Below are 17,601 nucleotides of genomic sequence, written 5' to 3' on the forward strand. Positions count from 1 at the left end.
CAGAATATTTTGTGTGCGATTCCATTCAAGTTACGTTTTGTTTAAAATGGTGCAGGAAAGAAAAAGCAAAAGGGAACAGATTTAGAAATGAAAATGAAAATAATAGCGCAGCATGAAAATATAATAGTGCGCTGTATTCGTATTATTCTATATTAGTGTTACTTTATCACGAATGATGCGTGAAATTAATGAAGGAATATGACAAGGCCCATTGTACAATGTAGCACTCATGCATGTTAATTGTTTATATATCCTTATGGTTCATATAAGCTGGTAGCGTAATGTTTGGAACTCCTGCCTTTAGATCCAAAAGTTGCAGGTTTGAATCCCACCTCCAGCTGTAGCACCTTTAAGCAAGGTACTTACCCTACTTTGCTCCAGTAAAATTACCTAGCTGTGTACATGAGTAAATAATTATAAGTTACTTAACATTGTAAGTTGCGATGGAGAAAAGCGTCATATAAATGAATAAATGTAAGTATGCGTCACGCCCACGACTCAATCGACAGCACCTACCCTTTAAAAGACACTCCGCAACTCCCAGACCTTTGCGGAATCTCGTCAGGGACAACCGCCCTTTCCCGTGACACTTTGTTCACAAGCATCGCTAGCTCTTCGTTCACGTCCTCCGGTTTTTGACTCTTCGCTTCGTTTCCCGACCACGTCCACGGATCCTCGTTCCTGTCCTGTTCGCCGTTCAATCGACTCTTCGCTAAGTCCTCTGACCTCGCTCATGGATCTTCGTTCTGACCCTGACCGCCGATAAACCGACCCTTCGCCTGTCCCCGACACCGAGAACAAGCCTCATCCCTCGTCTCCGGACGAACGACGCTACACTTGGGTCCAGCTGTCCCAGGTCCCTATATTTCGCGTGAAAGCATGAAGGGGTTTGCAGCTTATGATGCGGTTGACTTACAAAGATGGACTCGGACATAATCATACACATCCCGCAAGTAACTGCACCGATTCTAAATTATTTATTGTCTATGCGAGGCCCCTTCTTAAGTATTTAAGATGTATGTATAAGATACGGGCACCACCACTGTGTGCGGAAGGTGTCTGATAGAGCACCGCTATCAAAGCCCTTGCGTGTGCAAGCGCACCTGGCCATTGAGGCCCCATTACCCATCTTATGTTATGTTTTCTTCTCTTGTTAGAGTAGACAGTCCATCCACCGACCCAGTGTCCCCAGATGCCATCTAGAAACCGCAGCATGATGCTCTGCAGAGGCTCTTCCATGCTGTGGCTGCTGCCTGGAGGCTGTGGATGAGTTCAGATTCACTAAATCTTGTCCAGGTTCTTGCTTTTTACGTAAAGGTCAAACATAGGAAGAGGGACAGGGGACGTGTCCCCCAATGTTCAGTGAAGCATAACACCCCTCTCCACTATCTGTATGTACAGTATCTCCACTAACTACTGTAATAATTGCTGATAATTTCTTTGGTCCCCAGTAGATGAGAAGCTGTCACACCAAGTGTTTTCCTCTATCGATCTGATACCGTGAAAAATGTGATGAAGCCTTTGCCCTGTCACTTCTCTCATGAACTCAGTAAACCGTCTCATGTTTTTGAGGGTTATCCAGTGTCACGCGGTAACGCCTCCTCCTTACAGCGTCTGGGAGAACCTCCCTGGCGACCCTCCCGGAGCTCGACCAACTGGAGGCAGTTGCGTAATCTGCAGTCGTCACGCGGACCCAGGTGATGAGCGAAGCGTCGCACGTGGACCAGAGTGACGCGCAAGGGCCAAGTGCAATGTGGCGGCTTGCGATCCAGCAGGAGTTAACACGCTCCGCCGCACCGCAGTCTGGCATACGCTCGCTCGCTCGCTCGCCAACTTGGAATCGCAGTGCCTTCCAGCAAATTCCACATAATCCTGACGCTAAGAATGCTGTGCAGGGGCAACGCCCACGGAAGCTGCCATCCCATCGCGCTCGCCCATGTTTGGAACGGGCGAGGTGGACACGTGTGGGAGCCGGGACGTCGCTCCCGTTTCACGCCTCTCGTCGCGGTGCCGAGTCGATGCCGGCGCAGCCTGTCGGACCGAAGCGGGTAAGAGAGAGGGCTGGAGACGAAACGCTCATGCTGAGACAGGGGGAGCGTGAATAAAAAGGAGAGCACCGAATGAAACTGGAGAGGAGATGCCACTAAAAGTCTGTAATAAAAGGAGAACCGAAGCCCGGTTTGGGCCAAAGGGAAACCCCAGGATTGAGAGAAGAGCGTCACACGCGATGACCACAGACACGTATTAATTTTTAAAGACTGTTACATATTAAGGGCAGTACAGTGGTGCAGCAGGTAGCTCTGGACTGTGGGACTGAAGGACTGGTGCCCCGGCCAGGGTGCACCCTGCCTCACACCCTACGTTTACAGGATAAGCTCTGGACCACCGTGACCCTGCACTGGGCAAACGGCTATTGATAAATGATTAACAGATGTTACGTGTTACACAGCACACACTTTTGGGTTTGTCAGCGTCATTTTAATTTCATATCTGTTTAGCCACACCCCTTTCCTGTAAGCGGCAGGAAGCTGCAAAGGGTGACAGCAGGGATCCCGTGGCACAGATGAGCCAATCAGAAAGCTACTCCCCTCGGCACTCCCGCAGTCCTCCTGTCCCTGTCCATGGTGCTGAATCTGCACTGCAGGTGAAGAGCGCAGTAGTGAGACAGCGCCGGAGCTTATTTCAGCAGGCTGTTCGTAACTTGATTTGTTCGTAAATCCAAAGTCACTTCACGGTCAGTGAAACCGTAGTAACACATGTCCTACAGTTTTTTTTAAACTTATGTTCTGCGGAGGGGAGTGTGGCGGCACGGCAGCGCAACGGGCTTGGCCGGGTCCCGCTGAATGGCGGGTATGGGGTTCAAGTCCCGCTTGGGGTGCCTTGCCGCGGACTGGCTTCCCGTCCTGGGTGTGTCCCCTCCCCCTCCAGCCTTGTGCCCTGTGTTGCCGGGTTAGGCTCCGGTTCGCCGTGACCCCACTCAGGTCAAGTGGTGCAGACATTGTGTGTGTCTCTTGTGGAAATCTCAGATGAAGTCATCATAACTAAAGTTACCTATACAACTAATTTCACTGCATTATTAACTTCAAACAGCATTAAAATTAATTTAAAATGACTGAAAAAATTTTTGTTTTCCACATCCTCCAAATCAACTTTGACATCTGACCATTTCGTCCCATAACTGCATACAATGATCATTACATTTTGGGTTGCTTTTCAAAATTTCATTTACATTTATTCATTTAGCTGAAGCTTTTCTCCAAACCAACTTGAAGTGTTAAGCTACTCACAACTATTTACCCATTTATAGAGCTGGCTAACTTTACTGGAGTAATTTAGAATACGTGCCTTGCTCAAGGGTACTACAGGTGGAAATGGGAATCGAATTTACGACCCAGGGGTCCAAAGGCAGCAGCCCTAACCACTACGCTACCAGCCGCACAATCAAAAAGTTAATAATACAGATACTCCTTGTTTCATTTCAGATAAAGTTATAGCCTAGTCTCCACAAACCCTTATCTAATGCCAACTGTTGACCAATGCGCATGTTTATCATCTCCAGATATTCAAGACACCGATCCAGTTCTCCTGCCAGCCAACAGCAGAATGTTGCAACGCAAAGACGTTTTAGAAAATTGAAAAGAGTAGAAAATGCAATTGAAAAATAAATAATTCAGAAAGTGTTTGTATCTTTGGAAGTTCATACCTCGAATGTTTGTAAGATGAGGAGTACTAGTGAAACCAAACTGAGAGTCATTGCACTGAGGCATCTGTCCAAAATGTCCACATCACTAGGACTTGTCGAGGGTACGAGGGGTGTCGTGTCCATGGAGCGGATCCGGCCAACGGGTTGGCCCTCGGAATATACTGTAACCCCGTTAAGACCGATGCTGTCACTCTACTGCGCCAATGTGTCCTTTCTGGGAAAACGCCGTGACATTTCTAGCGGTTGCAGTGGTTCGATGCAAAACCCAAGTGCGGATGCTGCAAAGGTGGCATTTTTACTACAGTACTATGCCTCAAAATTAATTTCCCAAAAAAGTCTCCAGGTGACTTTTTAAACCTTCAATGTAGCAACAGTGTGTTATCAGTATACAGGCTCACTGTATTGTATATTACATTTTGGGAGTAAGTAGTGTCCCATTGTTGTCTTTTGATCATGTCTCATAGTGTTCAGCATGTCTTTGTTCTTCCCTCACAGCGGCAACATGAGGGGATAAGATGGAAATTTCACCCTGCGGTGATTAAATCACCACGGACGGCCTTTCTGAAGAACCGAACACGGTAAACATAGCGACTTTGCTGCGTTTTAACCTCATTTGTACACTCTCTTTGGAAACAAGTGTTTTCCCTCGACAGGAAGCTTGCGTTTGCTTTAAAATGTAAAGGCTTGGCGACGGCAAGGGGTGAGTAGAGAAGTGGAATGGAGAGACACACACACACATGCTCCTCAGCTTCACCATCCAAACCATGAAGTCCTGGGTCTCTAAAGGGGAAGCACTGCTGAACCTTTAGAAGACTGTTTGCCCCTCAACTGCTTTCACAGTGGTCTGAAGTTGAGGTAAAACACAGTATTCTGCTGTGGGCTCCACTTAAGAAGCAGCAGGTGGCGTAGTGGTTAGAGCTATCAATAAAAAGACCTAGGTTCAAATCCCACCTCTTGCTGTAGTATCATGATCAAGGTACTTACCTTGAACTCATAAAGTAAAAGTTACTCGGCCGTATAAATGGGTAAAACACTGTAAACTGCCTTGGAGAAAAGTGTCAGATATTTGAATGAATGCGAAAGTGTCAAAACCCTCAGCAGCGAAGCCAAACACCTACCTACGAAAGACAGTAACGGAACAAGGTCTGACGCAACATACAAGAGTTTGGTCCGGAATTTCAGTTCATCCTGTATAAGCCATAACCGTTCCTTTTATTATTAATATTTTTAACTATTATTTATTTGTCCGAGACAAATTAGAATGTTAAGTTTGTATAATGAGCCATTTAAATTTACTCTCCCATTTATACAGCTGGGTAATTTTTCCAGTATCAATTCATGTTAAGCACCTTAATTATGCGTAATATAGAAGGGGGTGGGATTTGAACATTGTGTTCTTGGAGTGCCGGGCGACCACTGTAACCACTACTCTCTCCTCAGTTTTGACCTCGGCTCACTGAAAGGCAAGAAAAAGGTCAACAAAAAAAGGCTTAGTGTTCGTATCCTGGGTCCCAAATGGGGACTTAATGAGTGTTGAGAAAGGAGTCCTTGGGGAATGGACTGTATCTGGTTGTGGTTTAACTCTCACCTTTACACGCAGCTGCTTTAACTCGGCACGTGCCAGCAGAGAAGGAGCAGAGTGAAAACGCAGCGGGTTCGAGAGGCCAAAAAGGGCACGGGTGCAAGTATGTGGCGCTCCCCTGTTAAAATCAACCCCAGGCCAGAAAGGTGGACGTCTCTCGTGATTTTGACAGCAGCACGTTCAGACTCGGTCACATTCCATGCCCTCTTTCTGTACACGCACTAGTGTGATGACAAGTAAAATATACCCTGGGCTGCAGGTTCGAATCCAGATCAGTCTGTGTGGAGTTTGCATGTTCTCACCATGTTTGTATGGGTTCCTCCCATAGTCCAAAGGTGTGCTTCAGGTGAACCAGTGACTCTTAATTGCTCATTTTGTGTGTGTGTGTGTGTGTGTGTGTGTGTGTGTGTGTGTGTGTATTACCCTGTGATGGATTCGTGTCCCATCCAGGGTGTACCCTGCTTCACACCCTATGCTTCCAGAATAGAGTCTGGACCACCATGACCCTGCACTGTACTTTTTACTTCAATACTTACTGATAATGGATGACTGAATTGTTATAATTGTTATTGTATTTTCGAATCCAAAACAATTTCAAAATCCAAAAACAATTTGGAAAAAAAAAAATTTTTTTTTTTAAACTTGGATTGCTACCTATGAACACAAAAAAGAGCAGCCCCCCCCATATAGCCTAGCACCTACAAACCCTCCATGCATGATCACAGGTCTCTCCAGAAGGATCTTGCAGCTCCACCTGTGCCAGTGGTCCTAGCTGGGGGGGGGGGGCACTAGCGGAACCGCCAACTGGGGTGGCAAGGGGAGGGGCAATTAAATGGGAAGACTGTGGGCCCAGTGCCAAGGCAGCACAGCAGTGGATAAGGAAGGGGACATAATGAGAGGCCTGAGCCTGGGAGGGCAGCCAGCCCCAGCAGCTGAAGCCCGTCTGACTCGCCAGCCGCTGATGTCACCACCTTCCCAGCAAGCTTTGAGCTGAAGAGGGGGGAAGGCTGCACCCCCTCACTCCTGCCATGTTTCCTTAGCATGCAGACGTGTGCTGGAAACTTCCCGAAAGCTCCACATAACAACATAAATCAGAACCAATGGTGAGCCTGGTCAGCGCTAGTTATTTTCGCAGCTTCTGTATAAATAAACCGTCCAAACAAACACACGAGCACGCGCTCACGAACAGGACGTGACGCGTTACTGAGTCATTGCAACACAAACGCCAGTGATACACCTTCTGATTCAGTGCCTTGCCTATCCTTGTCCCCTGACTCGGGGTTCCCAGGACGCTTTACCCTGTCCCCGTGCGTTGCCATGGCAACACTGATCTGCAGTTCAGTTGAAGGAATGGACTGCCACTGACTCCATCTGTTTAGTTAACAGGCCTGTAAATCACAGTGACGGGGAAGGAGGCAGGGCCAGAAGCGGGGTCGGGAGCTCCGAGTGGACAGCAGGGGGGCGGCCAACCTGCGGGATCAACCGGAACAACAGGAAGCTACTGAGAGTTTGCCCCAACCCTGGACACACGTCGACGGCGCCCAAGCAAATTTTTTGTTTGCCCGCTATTGTCCTCATCTGGCACACGCTGCCGACCGCTTCGGGGGACAAAGTAATGCCTTGTTCCACCGTTTTGGGAAACTGGGAAGCGTCTTCAGCGGCATCGGATCCACCGGCTCGACCAGACAACCGCAGCACCCTCGTTTATTAAAGACGTGCTTTTTCCCGTGAGGCCTTGGGGTGGTCAAGTGCGTACACGGCCACTGCATACAGGGGGGAAAAAAAAAAAAATAAAAGAGAGCCCGTGGAACACTTTAAGCTGTCCTTTATTGAAAAGACGTTCTCTGTTGTCTGGGAGTCCAGGATGGATCCTCAAGAGCACCGAGACCCTGGGATCCCACCGACGGAGGAATAAATTATAAAAAAAAAAATACATATTCATGAAGAGAAACACCGAGCTGAATTCATGCGTTGTTCAGCTGTACCTGCTGGATCTTCTAGAAGCTGGCTCCTCACTTGAACAAAACCAGGTAAAGTTGGAGAAGAAGTACATCCCCGCCTCCCTGCCTCTGTATCCATAGAAACAACTGTCAGAGGTGAGAGACGGGCTGCAGGGATTGAGGGTACGGGCAGCAGACGCGTGAGGGCATTGGTCACGCTCCATTCCATTACGATTAAGAGCTCTGCATGAAGGTGCCATCCAGGGATGCCCGAAGGGGGACTTTTCCGCACCGAACCGCATCCCTCGCTGACGAAAAGACACGTAGAAATTCCGTACAAACATTTCACACAGTGAGTCAAGAAGCCACACCCCTGGCTCCACTTTCCCACCATGCCTTGCTGTTATTTTTTTCTACCCACTCCCAGTGCCAAAATAATTTGCATGTGTACTGGAGGGGGTGCCCCCCCCCACTGCACCACAGGATGTCCTCCATTGGGGGAGGAGCCAAATAGCCACGCCCCCTCCCGACCCTCCCCCAGTCGTTCAGTCATGTGGCCTAGTGACACAGGTGAAAGGGACGTTTTACTGTGTTTATTTCAGGCTCTCTCGCTCTCTCTCACACACAATGACAGCTGATACTGCTACAGCCTGTGTAAGAATTGCACTGGCAACATCCAGAACAAGTTAACAGCAAAACTGGACAATGAAATTAACATGTAGAACATGGCAATGATGATGATGATGTCAAAAGCGAGTGCGCGCGCGCGCGCGCACACACACACACATATATATATATATATACACAAAATGAGGTTCCTGCAAGATAAAACCGTTCTCTTTCCCCATACACACACATTATAATCCTGTCAGGGTTTCGTTCGGACCACCCGGTCCAGAATAGAGGGACCGTCACGTGAGTGGCGCGCATAGCGCGCGCCGAGTTTTTTTTTTTTTTTTTTTTTCTTGCGGAACCCTGACGGCGTTCGAAGGGTTAAACTCAGAAATCTGAGGCAAAACGGCCAACAACACCTGATTTTTCACTAGTAATAACAACGAAAACGCGCGCACAAGCGCGGTGCGACGGGACGCGACGTCCGAGGCGACCGATGTGATGATGATGATGTGTGTTCAGGTGAGGCACCCTCGCGGGCGCGCGCTGCGGCGGAATCCCGACTCACCTGTGTCGAAATGTGAGCTGAAGGCGAAGCTGGGGTTGAAGAACGACGCCGACATGACCGCGACGCAGACGGCGGCGGACATCCTCCTCGGCCACGCGCTCCTCCTCCTCCTCGTGCTCGCGCGGCTCCGTTAGGATGAAGAAGCGCAGGGGGGCCGTCCGAGGAGGTGCATCGCGCCGAGCTGCTGTCAGACGCCCCGCCGCCCCATCGTGGTGATCATCGTCATTATCATGTGTCCGGATGATGCTCTGCGGGCTCGCGCTCCTTGCGCTCAGTGACGGGCGGCCGCGCTGGGGGTCGCGCCGTTTCCTCGCATCCGCCTCCGCGACGAGCGAGCGAGCGAGCGAGCGCGTCCAGCCGCCACCGCCGCCGCTCACTGTTGCTGCTGTTGCTGCTGCCGCTCAGACGCGTCTCTGCAGCAGAGGACCCCCCGCGCGCCGCCCCCCTACAGCCCCTCGTCGCGCGTCCATCCCATGCCGCGCGCGCACACAGACGAATCCCGGTAGATGATGATGACGACGATGATGATGATGATGATGAGGAGGAGAAGGAGGAGTCCTTGACCGATCTTCTTCTCCAGGCTTGTGTCTTGCAGGACTAGGAGCAGCCGAGGCGCGAGAGCGGCGTTGAGGGATGCAGGTGGTGCAGCGCCATCTTCATGTAATGGACCGCGGGGGGGGAGAGAGAGGAGAGGAGAGGAGACGGGAGCGCGCGCGGCGGAGGGGGCGGTGCTGGGGGGTGGGGGGTGTTAGCGCTGCAGGGGCACGGGCGCTGCAAAGGGCCTGCATATCACTCTTTGTCTGGACACGTTGCTCGCTGCCTTTTCGTGAAATTATTATACTGGCACCTCATTCATAAGAGCATTGTTATTGTCATGGCACCAAATTAATCATTCATCATATTATTCCTCTACAATATACCGCTTTGCGATCGTATTTAAAGGTAATTCTTGGCAACAAAAAATCCCAAACAACGTTGCTCCTTACTGAATCTGGAGTAACAGAGTTTATAAATATTCCCTGTCTGCATATGTTTGTGTGTCTCAGAGAGAGAGAGAGAGAGAGAGAGAGAGAGAGGAATACAGTGTCCGTGTGTATATATACATACACACACAACATAAGTCAATACATGAATGAACACAGATTATTGCAGATATTTTTTGGCTCTGTGTTTCGAAGAACGCATTTGTACCATGGTATCAGTCTGGGCTGGGACCTTCTCTTGGTACCATAGTGCTGGTATGGTTCTTGTGCCGAAATGTTTGCTTTTTCACCTTAAGGTGCCTATCTGAAGGACAGCGTCACAAGGGATATACGTCTAAAGTAACAAGTATATCTTTCACACTGCGGTCAGTAGCGTAGTTAGTACTTTAGCCATAGTAGTAAATGGACTGTAGAGTTACTGTGGATATTCCGTTCTTTCCTGTTCTACTTCCGTTTATAGTTGTTCAGTATTACAAGCATTTTAATACCCATGAAATAGGTATTAATGTTATCAGTGTCCCATTTAAACTGTGTACTTGTTACCTGGCAGCTCAGAGTAAATCGTATTCAAAATCAGAATTCTCCAAGCAAGTCAGTATTTCTCTAATTATTCATTTTTAATGTAAATTCTCCATTTGGTCCCATAACAGTCTTCACAACCCCTCCCCCTTTTGAAGCAAAGCCTTATAGTGCTTGCGTGTAACTGCAGTAACCTGGGTTTCAAATCTGGGGGTCTTTCTAGCAGCATACTTTTAATAATCATGCTAAAAGAGATTTGTCAAATACAGATAATCCTATATAACATTTTTGTGATGAAAAATCTTTACATATTTACAAATATGACCTTAAACATATTTTTTTTCTGTTAAGTGTGGAACCCAGTTGACCTTGGACCCCCCCCCCCAGAAGAGCAGGCACAAAAGATACACTGGCCCTTTAAGAGCAGGACTGCAGGTTCATTAATGAATTGATTGGTTTGGTTCTGTTCTGTTGTCCAAGCAGCAAAGTGCTGAGCATTCTGTCTCATCCATCACTTGCAAGGACTTCCCTTCACAGGTACCTATTTCTTGCCTCCTGGAAAGGAAATTAAATGTTTGCTGTGACTTAAGATGTCAGATGATGTTTGTGAACATTGTAAAGTTCTGGGTTAGGGTTAGTTATTTTACATAAAGGCTCCATCATCTTGCTTTTTTCTTCCAAATGTTGCTGTGAAAGTGTATGCAAAGCTTATTATGCTTTAAGTAGTATGAAATAAAGTGTAGAGATAGTAAAGGAACACTTGTCTTTCTGTCTCAGTGTTGGATATTGAGTGTCACCTATTGAACCACATTGCAGAGCTTTAATTGAACAGTGCTAGGTAATACCACTAAATGGTTATTTAATGGGAACCAGTTCTTATCTGACATAATAGGTGTGTAATGACCAATTTCATATGTTAGTTTAGAGGAAACTGTGTGTAGTAGAAACACAGAAGTAGTGCAGGTACAAAAACAAGTGAAGCCCAAGTTGCTTTGGTTAAACCAAGTAGGTAAGTAGAATCAGGTGTGTAAATCCAAAATCATTCATTTAAGTTTGAGGCTTAGCATTTAAATTTGTTTGTTTATGCATGAATAATGACCCTCCCACATTTTGCATACTTTCAAGCAGTCTTGTATTCACTGTCTGTGTGTGGAAGTGAGCACTATAGCAGTTTGTGTATGATAGGTGTCTTTGTGATGAATAATACCATGCTTGGTTCCAGTTGCTGAGATACCAGTTCTGCAAGACAAATACTTATTGACACTGTCTAGGTCTAAAGCAGCTTTTGTTACTATGGTATTTGTAACGAAATGTGACTGATATGTCACACTGTTGTTCTTTTCCACCCTTCACGAGGTTCGAACCCCCCACCTTGAAGTTGGCTGTCTTACTTTCTTGCCCTCTCTGCCATACCATTGTGATGCAACCATGCCTCAAATTCTCCAGTTAAACTTTAGGTGGGGTAATTTCTGGAAGAAAAAGGTGTAATTTGTGTTCTCTCACTCAGCGGGATTTGAACCCAGAACCTTTGCTCCTATAGTCAGTCACCTTACTTTGTGAGTGTTACCTTTCTGCCTGGGGCTGAAGGCTTCAACCATTTTGGTTGTAGTTATCATTTACGTTTATTCATTTAGCTGATGCTTTTCCCCAGAGAGACTTAAAATGATAAGAATTAGAATTATTTACACAGTTGGGTAATGTTACTGGAACAAATTAGGGTAATTACTTTGCTCAAGAGTACTACAGTGAGAGGTGGGAATCAAACCTGCAACCTTTAGGTGCAAAGGCAGCATCACTAACCACTATGCTAGCAGCTGTAGTATTAACTCAATTATTTAGAAAAGAAAGATTCTTTGAAGAATCGCACCCCAGACCTTCTCACCAATAACAACAGTCTTTGAGAGGTGAGCTATACAGCTAGAGAGAAGGAAAGGCCTCAAATAATATCCACATTCTTTCAAATAAACAATACTTTTCAATGAATAAAGGTTCTTATTTGGTGGTATTGATCTTAGAACTTTCAAAATATGAGCTAAATAGTCACACACAACTTCCTCACTCAACTTGTACAAATTTAAAGAAAAAGATTTGCTGGGATTGAATTCACAACATTCAAAGAATTGGGAAACACATTTTTACCAAGGGAGCTGCACATTCAGGTCGTACCTATCATGGAGTAAAAAAATTAGAAAAATATCCTTCCCCTGGGATCGAACTCAGTCTCCAACCCACCATGAGACGGCTAACACAACACTTTAACTAAGCTTCAGAGCCCTTAACACAGCAGCATCATCATCATGTGTTTAGGTTGTATTTATCATAAAACAGCAAGTATCAGAAAAGTGAAACACTTATTTTACCTGGATTGAATTTAAACCTCCAAAACATCAGCAGAGCTCATTAATCGGTAATCGGCATAATCTCATAAACCTAATGATATCGAACACTGAGGTTATACCTACCATGAAATAACATTCTCAATTAAAAAAAATCCCACTGATGGGATTGAACTCACAACCTTCAAAAGTGTAGAAAGGGGTTTTTAAACAAGATTAGCTATAGCTGTAAATATAATGTATAGGTTTCAATTTCCTGGAATTGAATTAAAAAGTATTGATTATCTTTATGAAGATGCTGTGCAGGGTCAGTAGTATCACACATTTAGTTGTACTTAGAGAAACTACAGTTACTCTTGAAAAAAATAATTTCATAAGAAATTATAGAGAGATGAACTTAGAGCCGTTGAAGAAATCACAGCAGACTTTACCAGGTGAACTACAGAGATCAGGCTTATTGAAACATACAGGCTGCTCTAACTAAAGAGCAATTATTTCAAAAGGAAGGCTGTCACTTTGTAGGGAGTGAGTGTTGGACCTTTGAACCACCAGCACTTTTGAGCAGTGAGCTGCACAGAAGAGCAGCAACCGATCCGGGTGAATTTATGAGGAAATGACAGCCATTGCAATAGACCCAAAACATTGCTGAGATTGAAGAAGGCCTCTGAGGCATCAAGGTGTCATTGATATTTGTTGTTTTTAGAAAATGAAAGTCATTGTGGAAGGTGAGTCACTACCTTACTGGGACTGAACATATAACCTTCAGCTCATAACTGAAGGTGTTTAAAGGGCAAACTACACACACTCGCAAAGAGCTGACCGTCCAACACCGTGGTTGCTCACAGAAGGTTGAGAGTCACTCTGACACTTTTCTCAGCAACTCAGACCTATTTATACACCTGGGTAATTCTTTCTTACTGGATCAATACAGAGGAAGCACCTTAATCAAGTGTACTGCAGCAGGAGGTGATATTTCAGCCTATAGCCTCAGTAGCCGAGTGCAGCAGCTTTAACCGCTGCGCCCCCTGCCTGTGTACATAAGCCGGTAGATTTGTTTATTGATTAACTGATTTATTGATTTTGATAGATAGGAGACTTTATTAATTCTGAAGGAAACTGTTCAAAAGTTTCAAGCACTATTTATTCTGGAAGTGAAACTACTGCATTATTGAGAGAAAACAGACCACTCATTGAGGAAGATGTTCCCCCCCCATGATGAAGCAGTCCTTTCAGGGCTCCACCCCGAGCTGGACTCAAACCACCAACCTTAGAGTCACAGCCCTCAGCTGCCGGTCCACTGTACTGCTTTATTACTGTGGACAAGAGGTGTCAAACCTCTGATAACTGACAGAGGAGCAGCCTTGGAACCTGTGAGTAATTCCATCAGTCCATATAAATCAAGATTTTCCACTTTAATTTATAGACTTGACCTCCTCAACCGCGCTGCTCACAAAGAGCGTCAAAACTGTCAGGTGAATTATGGGAAAAGGCCGTTAAAAAGCAGTCCTTTCACAGGGAATCAAACGTCTCACTGTGGGATTATGCACGCTGTGTCCCCGCGCTCCAGCCCCATCGCTGTCAAAATAACTCACTTTTACATAATGCACAATGTATTTCCAAACGCCAATCAGCATCATTGTTCCACATGTTTTTTTAATACTAAGGACTTTTATTATTTACCAAGAAAAATAGTGAATGTTTACTGAGTGGAACAACTAGGCCCCTTTCAAAGAACCAAACCTTATGTGTAAGTGCTTGCCTGTCAAGCCACACCAACTGTTCATAAGTCTTTCTGTTCATAACTCTAAAGGCCACAAACTGCTAAAATACAATTAATAAAAGCTTAATAATACAAAAGTCAATTGGTTATTTCCAGTTTTGGTACTACAGTAGCCTTGGGTACAGCTATAATAAATTAGTTTTTTCATTTTTTTTTTTTTTTTTTACTTTAAGATATATTAAAACCATTTGAAAATTACTGAAAATAAAGATAAAATACTTTGTCTCTGCAGGCTCCTGTTCAGTGCTGACTGCTGATGGTCCCATTAGTACATGCAATATTCATTTACTTCTTGTCGTTTTCATTTTTCTTAAAATCTCCACTCAAAGAACTTAAAAGAGGCTGTTTTACTGTTTTAATAACCGAATTTAGAAAAAGAAAACCTCTCGTGTCCAGCGTTACAGGACGCCTGTTCTTACTGCTACTTGCGGACCCACCAACACCTGACAAAAGCTGTAAACACAGTGGAAGTGAGTTCTCCCTGTTGCGGTGTGCTTAACTCCCATCTATCCGCTGGGGGGGGGAGTAAACGTAGGTCCCGTTCGCTCCGCTGCAAATGGGGCTTTTAGCAAATATGCCATTCGTGGACACAAAACATTTCTGTAAAAAAGTTTGTATGTTTGAAAACTCTGTGTGAAAACTGGGGAGCCGAAGTACAGAGGAGGGAAGACGGAGTAAGAAAAGCTTCATTCCTGATGATCAATTTCAATTATTATCATCATCATCATCATCAATAATAAAATAAGTATTGGTATTATTGAATATTATTCAAATCATAAACAAAGAGCTGATCCTGCTGTGTCACATCAAATGTCAAGAAATAATGGGAAGAGCCTTTAATCTGTATTAATGGGGAGAAGCATAATATTTTTTTTTTTGAGAGGTTATCATTCTTTGTACTTGCATCTATAAAGTAAATCTTGACATACGCAGTGTGTAACAGCCGACGAATCCTCATGAAATATTAAAGAGCGATGTTTGACATGCAGGGGTTCGAACCTTCAAGAATAAAAGTGAAGCTAAACCACCAAACTACGTAACTGTGCACTGAACTTTGAAAACTTCCATACGCTTACGGCTAAGCTCATTAATATTTCCTTCTGCAGTGGAATGTTCAGAGTTTTGGTTCTAAGCACGTCTTTTGAGTCGTCACCCCATACACCACGTCACAGGCCTACCATTAAAAGTACATTACATTTATTCACTGGGCTCACATTGCCTCCAGAGCAATTTGCAGTGATTTACCCACTTATACAGGTGGGTATTTTAAGCGCATTCAGGGTCAGTAGCATCATTAAGGGTACTACATCAGGAGGTGGGACTCAAACCTGTGACCTCCGGGTCCAATGCCAGGAGCTCTAACCCATATTACACCTGTGCCCAAGTTAAAAAAGAAAAAAATCAAAAATTAATAATGTAACAAAAGGAGAAGTTCCAAATTTAAAGAAACGAGTTCAATCACTCCTCGGTTCTCCCTCGTCGCATGGAAAGCTCACACCCGGCAGGAAAACCACAGCTTTTGCATCCCAGAATCTCTTCATCTGGGTGTCTTTCTATGCCATATAAGCTTTCGTACAGTCCCTTCTGCACAGTATCCAAAACCGGGGTCACTGCGGGAAGCATAAACTTGTAGGGATGATGAACAAGATATACTAACTGACATTGAAAATAATTAGCTGGCCTAGACATTTGTCTTCAAAAATGAATCAACTTGACATCAAGGAGACTTAAAGGATCGGGACCACAGGGTGGGCGTCTCTCATTCTCTTGTTCCATCTTAATTCCTCCCTCTTGGCAAAATAGGAAGTTATCACAACATTCCTGCGGCGTTCTGACAGCGTCAAAGAACCGGCAAGCGAGTCGTGTGCCGTTCAAGGTCGACGGCAGGCGTGGGTGCCGCAGTACGGCAGGGCCGAGCAGCCGCGCGTATTGCGCGTGTCCCCCTGGAGGAGGCCGCACGGCGCCGGGGCCTTCGTGACACCCGTGAAGCACCAACATGTGTCGGGTGTGATGTCTCTCCCCTCCCCCACATCGCCCTTCTCAGTTCACTGCCTTCCTGCACACTCGACAGGAGGATCACACACACCGCAGGTGCTGAAATATGCGTGGGGACACACAACACACAGCAGCGGAGACAGCCAAGCTGCACTTACCAACGACGGCCACTAGAGGCAGCGTTCAGCAGCGTTCGTGCGGCGCCTTTCCCACACGTTGCAGTCGCCCTAACGAGCCGCACCACGAGCAACACTCCCGTAATCGTGATTCATGCCATGACTGACATTTGAATAGGCACTTTATTTTATTTATGGCATGCCGTAAGAATCCTTTCAAGCATGCTCCTTATTATAAACTCGCAAAATACATGTACGATATTTATTCTGGAATGTTCCTGACATTTTCAAAGAAAATATGTTACCGTTTGGCTCCTCCGTGTCTTTGCGGTGTTTTTCAGCAGGGTGCCGCTGCAGGGGCCCACAGGAGCGATCTGACTATGGGGATGAATAGAGAGAACAATAATACAGCAGCCATACACGCACACACCACAGATACACACCGTGCAGAGAGAGCAAACGGATCAGGGAGGGACTTGATCTGAAAGCAAAGAGCTGCACTCACCAGTACAGACGAAAGGTGACAGGCACCACACACACACACACCTCGATACCTGGCTGCACAGCAATACATAGCCGGATACACCCGATTACATAAAAGTCCAAAATACGTTTTGCGTTAAGATCTGCATGTGAACAGGGAATTTCTGCTTGTGGAAGAAAAAGTTTGGTTGTCCTTCATGAAGATGATGAGGGCACTTTTTGATGAGTGTTTCGATACCTTAGAAAAGGTTGACAGCTTTTCAGTGATTCATGGGAAACTCATTGCAGTGCTTAGCGCCTTCTTGTGGACAAAGGGGGAAATACAGCTTTGGACTCAGTTTAAGAGGCGGCCTAAATAAAGTGCGCGCACACACACACGGAAACCGCTTGTCCCAAGTGGGGTCGCAGCGATCCGGAGCCTAACCCGGCAACACAGAGTGCAAGGCTGAAGGGGGAGGGGACACACCCAGGATGGGACGCCAGTCCATCGCAAGGCACCCCAAGCGGGACTCGAACCCCAGAACCACCAGACAGGACAGCAGGCACAGGCGAAACCCACTGTGCCATCGCACCCCCCCCCCCTAAATAAAGCAAATAACCAAGCTGAACAATTTTGCTATAATTTGCACTTTGTAGTGAAGCAATGCAGAAATCTGTGCTTTTACAGCTCGCGAAAGAGATACAATTTACAAACCGCTGGTCCTTTGAGCTGCTGCTGGTTTTCCGAGGAAGAGTACCCTGGCGTAGTCACAAAATATTTAATAGCAGCGTTTATTGTGCAACGGCCGTCCCATCCATCACTTTAAGCAGCTATGCCACCGAAGGAAAGTCCGATTTAAAGATTCACTGTTGACAGCAGCCTCATACCCCGAGCTCCGACACTATTTGCCCAGACATCTTTATTGTCTGCCCTGGATACACTTGCTATTAAATAACATCAACCAGCTGATCCACCCTTGAACACTCTGCACGTGGATGTGCTCT

At 45.9% G+C, this 17,601-nt stretch overlaps 1 protein-coding gene across 1 annotated transcript in view; it reads right to left on the reverse strand.

Annotated features, from left to right (window-relative positions):
• LOC108937350 (serine/threonine-protein kinase LMTK1-like) overlaps positions 1-9,124 on the reverse strand; it is a 33,346-nt gene extending 24,222 nt beyond the window's left edge. The window contains exon 1 of the mRNA XM_018757224.2: positions 8,406-9,124. Coding sequence (XP_018612740.2) covers positions 8,406-8,487 — 82 coding nt within the window. The 5' untranslated portion in view covers positions 8,488-9,124. The remainder of the gene's footprint in view (positions 1-8,405) is intronic.
• Positions 9,125-17,601: the final 8,477 nt, after the last annotated feature.

The sequence above is a fragment of the Scleropages formosus genome, chromosome 8 (assembly GCF_900964775.1).
Source record: "Scleropages formosus chromosome 8, fSclFor1.1, whole genome shotgun sequence".
Lineage (NCBI taxonomy): Eukaryota > Metazoa > Chordata > Actinopteri > Osteoglossiformes > Osteoglossidae > Scleropages > Scleropages formosus.